Source organism: Trichosurus vulpecula, chromosome 5 (assembly GCF_011100635.1).
Source record: "Trichosurus vulpecula isolate mTriVul1 chromosome 5, mTriVul1.pri, whole genome shotgun sequence".
NCBI lineage: Eukaryota > Metazoa > Chordata > Mammalia > Diprotodontia > Phalangeridae > Trichosurus > Trichosurus vulpecula.
Genome location: NC_050577.1, coordinates 254,539,205 through 254,547,444, shown reverse-complemented (window position 1 = coordinate 254,547,444; position 8,240 = coordinate 254,539,205). Strand labels below are relative to the sequence as shown.

The window sequence follows — 8,240 nt, the reverse complement described above, 5'->3', positions numbered from 1 at the left end:
GGGGGCGGGGAGTGTAGAGAAAGGGACATCCCGCTTAACATCGCAAACGACACAATTAGCTAAAGGCTGCTACTTCCTCAGAGTGGCTTCTGAATTGCTCCTCGTAGCCACGATCCCCTGCATTTAAACTGCCAATAGAAGAGATTCTCCCCCCACCCATTCAGTCCTCCCCCTCTTCCCTTTCCATCTCCTCCTCCTCCCCTCCTCCTCCTTTCTTCCTCCTCCTCTCCTCTTCCTCCTCCTCCTCCTCCTCCTCCTCTACCACCACTACCACCACCATCACCCTCTTTTCTCCTCTCCTCTCTTTTTTTTGGCAGCACCAGGACGTCCGGTGCGAATGGTGGCAGCAACAGCCGCATCAGCACGAGCAGCAGCAGCAACAGATCTTGTCTAAACCTGCCCCCCCTTTCCCTCACGCCCCTATCCCCCACCTCCTCCTGAAAGGTGCTGGGAGGATTTTTTGGAGCTGAGGAGGAGCGGCTGCAGCAGCAGCAGCGGCAGCAGCAGCGGAGGCGGCAAACAGCAGCAGCGGCAGCGGCAGCAGCGCCAGCAGCGTCAGCGGCAGCAGCAGCAGCAGGAGCAGCAGCAGGAGCGGCGACAAACAGCAGCAGCGGCGGCCGCGGCGGGAGCAGCAACAGGAGTCAGAATGAGTACACGAGGCGAAGGAGCCGGTCAGCCTTCCACTTCCACCCAGGGACAACCTGCCGCCCCAGCGCCTCAGAAGAGAGGACGAGGTCGACCCAGGAAGCAGCAACAAGTCAGTGGGGGCGGGGGTGGGGGCAATAAACCCAAATCCACCTAACCCTGATCCAACTCTTATACACCTCGTGTGCTGGACCCAGAAATCCAGACAGATAGAGTCTCCAGACTGAGAGCCGGGAAGATAGAATTAGGTGACCGGCGCAGAGCCCTGAAGTTCCGCCCTCTGCTCTGTCTTGGAGCCTGGGGGAATCGAGCGGGCGGCCGAGTCTGGAAGAGGGTGTAAGGGACAGAAAAGCCCTCCGGGTGACGGCTGGCTCCTCTGCTTATGGGAGAGGCGCGCGGGGGGCTCTGGGGGATGAGGAGAGGGAGAGTCAGGAGGAGAAAGGGGGCCTCCGGGAGCACATCTAGGGCTGGGTGCGGAGGGTAGGGAAGCACTGGGGAGAGGGAATAAGGAAGGTGAAGAGGTATTTTTAGGGAAAGCGTCTCCCTTGAACTTTCGCTATTGTGCCAGGCTTTGCTGCGTCTGGGGCTTCCCCACGTAAATCTGTAACCCGGAGCCTCCCAGAGCCGACCAACCAGCGCTCTTGGGCTCGTTTCGAGCTGATTTTGAAATTGCAAGAAGAGAAGGAGGTGGCAGTGGTGGTGGCGAGAAGGGACTGAAGGGCTTCCCAGGGCTGTCTCTCTCCCGGCTCAGTGCGGGCTGCCCTTGAGTCCGGGCGCTTAGAGACAGAGAGAGGAAGAGTTCCGCACTCTCCATCCCAAAGACCCGGAGGGGAGCTGGAAACGAAAAGCAGCCCTGTTGCACCCCCTCCTCCCTCCTGCCCCCCGCCCAAGTCACCTCTGCCTCCCACTCCCCACCCCCAGTGGCCTGATTCCATTCACCTCCCTCCTTACAAAGAATGAGTAGGGACCGAACTGGCGCTGGGGAATCTGCAGTCTCCTCTCTGTTTCCAAGAGCTCTTTAATAAGGCGGCCAGACTCACCAGGTTGTAGGGGCCTGCAAGGGTTAAGGTGACCCCAGGAAGTTGCTACAGGGGAAGCCCCCTCACGCCCCGGCAAGGTCCTAAGACCAAGGACAGAATTGAAAAGGGCCTTTTTATAAACTTAAGAAGGTTCAAAGTTATTAGGTTGATTTCCCTGCCTTCTCCCCCCGCCCCATTAACCTTTCCTCCCCCCCAGTCCCTAACCCACTTTGCGCAGAAATGCATAAATTAGATCTTGCTTTTCCAGAGTAAATCGGTGGGGGGTGGGGAAGGGGCGAGAGAGTGGTGACTGGGAATCTAAGCACAGTTGATGGGTTTTGTCTGCGGATGCAACCAATTAAGCGTGCAGCTTTGCTGGGCGTCGTGGAGAGGAGAGGGCTAGAGGTTTTGTTTGCTGCAATTTCCATGCTTTGCAAGTAACGATTGGAAGGGAAGATGCCCGAGGCATCCTAAGATCCCGAACTTTAAAACGCTTAACTTGGTAAATTCTCTGGAAACCCATTCGAATGGCAAATCGAACGAGGAGAAAATATTCTGCTCATAGCAACCCGAAGACCCTTTCTCAAGGTGGGGAAAGTAAACGGTTTTTGCCCTCTTTCTGTTCTACTTCCGAAAAACGTAGAGAATACCCTTTAGAAATCGAAAAAGCAGAAGCAAAGATGGAAACCGCACAGCCCCTTCCCCACCTCCATGTTTTCCCCGCCCCGTCCTAAGAGAACTTTAGGGGTCTGTTTTACACCTCACAAGAAGTTTCCTTTCTGTGCCCCCAATTTCAATCTTATTTTTTCCCATACACCCACCCACACAATTCTCCACTTGTAATTTCCTAGGGGACAAAAGTCCGAAACTTTGAGCGAGATCTGGGAATGTTGATATTTTAACTTTGTATTAATCCAAGTTCTCCCCCCCAAAAAAGAAAAGGAAAAGAAAGAAAAGAAAAGAAAAAAAGAGAAATGTATGTCTCAAAATCTACATGTGCCTACTATCGCTCCAGTACTCTATTGAATTTTGGAAGCATCCCTTCCCAGTTTCCCTAAATATACACATGCAAATTTAAAAGACTTTTAGTCCGATTTAATTTAACCACGGGCCACCCTTAATCAGTCATGCCACCTAATCTGAATGAAATGTTCACTATTCAGGACCAGAAGAGTTTCCTAGACTTGATGATTCACTGGATAAATATTTATGATCTGTACTATTCAGAATTCATATACCATTAATGAGTTGATTAGTTACTATAAACTAGAAACCTTAAAAAAATTTAAATGGATAGGGATATTTTTGTTGTTGTTTTTTTTTTTTTTACTCTATGGTATCCCAGGCCCCTTTCTGTCTCACAATCCCTACTCTTCAAACTATCTCCATAAGGAATTTCCTAGGAGGAAAGTTTCCTAAAGAAAATGTGTTGTTTACTTTCTAACAAAAGACAGATTTTCAAAAGACTATGCCAACTATCCGAAGGAAATGGAGAATTGAAGCAACTATCCCGATATTTCAAACACCCACCTACCCCACCCCCACACAAACTGCCTTAATTATCTGGACATTTCAGGAAAAAGGATTATTTTGACCTGAAAAATCTAGCTAATTGCTCCAATCCTTCCCAGTGAACGTGCAAGTTGGATTGTAGTGAAAATAGTATGAATGTAAGTTGTAAGTATGAAAACAACTAATTTGTAGTCTGTAAGAAAAACCCAACTAAAAACTGCCTTTCAGTTTTTCAGAATGGGGTTATAATATGAGCTGCATATTTCTGTTATATGATGTGTATGTAAAATGGATAACTGATATTTGTGTTAAATGATTTCATTTTCAAGAGTTACCAGTGCAGGATTGCGAGAAGTCAACATCTTCAAGCACTTAGGACATGCCACCAAGTCATTCCTTTGTTAACTTTTAGAGTTGAAATGACGTCTTGTTTTCATATGCAAAGCAGAATTTCCTCTTTAAACACTTAGGTTCTATGTATAGTTATTTCCTCTTTCTGTAAACTCTGTATCATCATTCATTTACACATGAACTGCATGTGGTCTAAAAGTTCAGTTGAGCAGTTCAGGTTGATAATAGAATTGGAGGGAAATTTACTTTAGACTTTCTTGCCACAACAATATATTTCTCTGTGTTTAGGAGCCAACAGGTGAGCCCTCTCCTAAAAGGCCCAGAGGAAGACCTAAAGGAAGCAAAAACAAGAGTCCCTCAAAAGCTGCCCAAAAGGTGAGATTTCCAGGGAAATATCTCCCGATACTATCATTTTCTCAGCAGCAACAGTTTCCTTGTTATCTCAATCATTCAAGGTCCAAACCTGAGGATTTGTTCCATTTGGATAACCCAAGATACATTTTTCAGGTTTTACGTTAGTAAGATATAAGATGGGAGTTAACCTTGTTTTTCCCCCAGGAAGAATCTAAGGACAAAACATATGAAGACAAATTGGTTATTTTTTGTATTTCTTATCTATCAATCAATCTATTTATCTATACAATAGTAGACTATCAAAAAGGAGAAAAGATTTCAGTGTAATTATTAAGATCTATATTAATTAAGGTAATTAAAAAAACAAATTAAACATTTTGCTCTGTTCTGGAATTTAAATTTTTTTCCTTAGAAAGAAATGAAGATTAATTTCCTGTATCCTTATTTACAATACCACTTCAAACCAAATCCCTCTATTAAAGCTAAGTGCTTTGTCAAACATGTGGCAATTCAAAGTAAATCCAATTATGTGTTGATGGAAATAAGTGTATTTCTTGAAATTTACAGCTTTAAAATGTGATGATAATGTAAACTGATTGTGGGTTACAACCATGGTGACTTACAATGGATATTGTTGGATAATCTATTTCAAAGAGCTTCCTTATTTTTTTTTTGTTTTAAATGATGATTGGGACACTTTAACCATTTCAATAAATTTTAACAAATACAATTTGCTGCAATTCAGAAGTCCATTTAATAATTTGTGATGTAGTACAGTGCAGAACCCAGTGAAGTCTAAGATTCAGAATCCCTTAATAAACTCTAAATGACAAGTTCAAACAATAGTTTCTTCCCATTGGCTGAGTTTGATTTGCAAAGATGATGCATTAGAGTCCATGCAATTGCACTGCATGTTAGAGAACTTTGGATGAACAGAATGAGTTGTGTGCAGCCTTGAAAATAAATACAAGAGTCAGGTTTCTGTAGCATGTAACACTAAAAGGTCAGGGCTAGTCTCCTAACTTAGAGGTATGAAGAGTACTTGAAAATAAAAGCTCAGTATGTTTAGGAATAAGTTATGATACTTGATGTAGGTAGCTATCTGTCTCCAGTAGATCTCTGAAGACTGAATGAGAAAAAGAGAGAGAGAGAGAGAGACAGAGACAGAGACAGAGACAGAGACAGAGATAGACAGACAGGGACAGAGACAGAGAAACAAAGAGACAGAGAGAGAGTTGGAAAAGAACTAGGGATTCATGTCAATGTGGTTCATTTTTCTGTGTGGTTTACTTTGTGCCTGTGGGCATTGACCATGTCATATGTGATAGTTTCAATGTTATACATTTCCATAGCAACTTGTGATAAATATTAAGTTATTGAGGGGGCAAATATGGTTTCATGTCTGTTTTATTTTTAACTGTTTTGAATAGCTAGATGAGGGATCATATTTATAGTATGTGTGTTTAAATTCACATTTGTTTCCCAGAATCTAGATAAAGAGTGAGCCATGTTTTGATCAATAGATCTGAAAGTGACTGATGATGCAAGTTCTCATAATTTATATTGAAAACTAAGAAAGAATAGGTTGATAACTTGAAAGAATTAATTTTCTTTTAGTTACATTTTATTTGACATTAATGAAAATTAATTTTAGAAAAAAAAATTTTAAACAAAAAGACACTTTAATTTTATAAATAATAAGTCTAATGAAATGGGATGCTATACCTTGCTATGTTTGCAACAAAGGATTAAATTTTGAAGCAATTGTGTGCTTTAAAAAAATCACTGTGAAATCCTCCAGGAAGAAATCTTTACATTTTTCCTACGTGAGTGATTTTAAAGTTCAATAGAGGGAGGGGTAATTTTTATTCCAAATCTGTTGGAATCAAAGTGGAATTAAAAAAAAAGGTTATTTCATGTTTTTGAATTGGAAGTATTCACCTGATAACTAAGAAAACTCAAAGCCCTGATTAAAAAGAAAACCAAGAGGCATATGCCTCATTTGCCTTTTTAAAAAACACACTAACAAAACAGTACTGTCTGTGCTCCTGAGTTATGTCTGACTTGCTTTTAGTTTCTTTCATGACAAGCCTTTTAAAATGGGCATACATCCTATGCTGTATTCACCAGTCTTTGGTCGATCTACAGATGTCTAGAAGAGTGGTTGAAATTTTCAGAATTGAAATATGTCTCCAAATGCAAATTTTTCTGCCTATTTTTCTAAAGAAAGTGTCCTCTTAAATCTTGTAATCTTACACTATCAATCCAAATTATACAATTATCCCACATAGTTCACCTATGAGAATTCTGATCATAAAGGTGAATCAGAAAACTTGCCTACAGGTTTTCTTATTTTAACTTGATCTCACAAATTGAGTTTTCATTGGAGGAAATATTTCCTTGTAATTTGTAAAATAATAAGTCACTGTGCTGAAACTTAAGGTTTTAACTGGCTGTAAAAACAGTATTTATTAATTTTTGTCAGATTCTTTACAAAGGAACTTAGTTGCTAAATGTATGGAGCCAAACTTTCTTGAAGAATAGTTGTGTTTTTCCAAGTAAATCCATTGAAATATACAGGAGAGTTCATACCATGTAAGGTATAGATAGACCACTAGAATTTACAGACCCTAACAGAAGGCTCTCACGATTAGCTACTTGGGCTGTGTGTGTGTGTGTGTGTGTGAACCATTGCACATCATCATGAAAAATATATCACAAAAACTGGTAGGGGATCTTAACAACCACACCAACTTTATAAATTATTATTATTATATTGTCAACAGTAAGTGCCCTTAAACTGGTGGAAGAAAAGCTTACACTAGGATTCTGATTGTGTTGAGTGTTTAAAAAATCTTGGGGCATGATGTTTCTCTACTTGTGGAGTTTGTGTTTGGTTGGGCTTAGTAAACTGGCCTTGGGGCATTTGAAAACAAACTGTTCTTGTTAGGAAATTAGCAATGTGAAACTTGACAATGCATGCAGAATGTTGCAAGACCAATTGGACAACCCATAAAGTAGCAATTACTATAATTTCAGGTCAGGCACATATAAAAATTGACTTAAACATAACAAATAAAACTTGTTCAGAAATAAACAAATACAACTTATAATTTTGACTACTGAGGAGAGGGAGAGAAAAGAACAACTGATATCTGTTTTAAAAATGAAGGAAAAGAAAATGGCCACGTGTGTCTGGACTAGATGTATGCCAGTTTACAGTATGCTGATATCCCTCAAATAAGGGCTCAGGGTATTCTCCTGAGCAAATTTCATATTGGTACTATTTCAAATTAATCAGATGAAAAATGACTGAAACTGATTGTCTTCCTTTTTTAAACAAATAATAAGTAAGCAACAAAAAATATTGTGTTTTTAACTTTTTATTGTGGTTTTCATTTTTTAGACTGAGGGAATTAGTTTTCATTAGTTTTTCTCCCAATTCCCTTATAACTCTTCTGTGCCTCTCATGTTGGTACTTTATAGAAATACTGATATAATGTTTCCCTTGTTTAGAATGGAGAAAGCAATGTTCTTCAGAAGTTGGGGGGGGGGGGAGTTGGTTACTTTTTTAATCACAATAAAGAACATCAGACAGTCACTTGTAAATGTTGTATACAAATGAATGATTTTTTTAGATCAAAAGCTGATGGTCACTCCAGCATTTTTGAAAACCTTTCTCTAAGGTTGAATTAAATTTTATTTGGAGGGAAGGTAAATATTAAGGAGGCTTCAAGGTGAGAGAAACCAATTGGACTTTGATATTATAATCAGTTCTATTCTTTGGAGTGCAATGGAGAATGGAAGCCATGCTTATCCAGGTAAAATGTATGCTTTTTCTCTTTTGTAGAGTGTTTAGTACAGTGTCTGGCATGCAGTAGGTATTCCATAAATGCTTATTCCTTTCCTTTCCCCCTTTCCCTTGAATTGTCTATACAACTACCTATGTCCTGACTGCTAGTGTAGACTAAGCCCAAATATCAATTACACACTATAAAGTTAGACTTGTGCTTTTGGTTATTATTCATTCCACACTAATTCTAGATCTTGAACTGTCAGAATTTTATAAATCGCGGTATTTTATAAATTATTACCAACCCTGAAAAAATGTTTTAGGAGGACAGATTTTTTTTTCTTCCTAACTGGTCACTTCAGGCAAATCTTAAAATCTATTTGATTACTACAATCAGGGAATATTTCAAAGGATAGAGAGGCAAGCAGCAAAGAGAGAAGCCAGAATCTTGTTTGTTAACAAATTAAGAAAGATAACTTGGCACTTATAATAATTCTGTTCCATCCCCAAATATGGGTGCTGTGCTATTAAGAGTTTTAGTCTTATTCTTCCAGAAAGTATAGGGA

The 8,240-nt window shown here is 40.3% G+C and overlaps 1 protein-coding gene across 1 annotated transcript in view; it reads left to right on the top strand.

Annotated features, from left to right (window-relative positions):
• The first annotated feature begins 646 nt into the window (after positions 1–646).
• The window catches only part of HMGA2 (high mobility group AT-hook 2), a 29,853-nt gene continuing 22,259 nt past the window's right edge, over positions 647–8,240 (top strand). Inside the window, exons 1-2 of the mRNA XM_036760739.1 lie at positions 647–757; positions 3,816–3,902. Of these exons, the coding sequence (XP_036616634.1) occupies positions 647–757; positions 3,816–3,902 (198 nt within the window). The remainder of the gene's footprint in view (positions 758–3,815; positions 3,903–8,240) is intronic.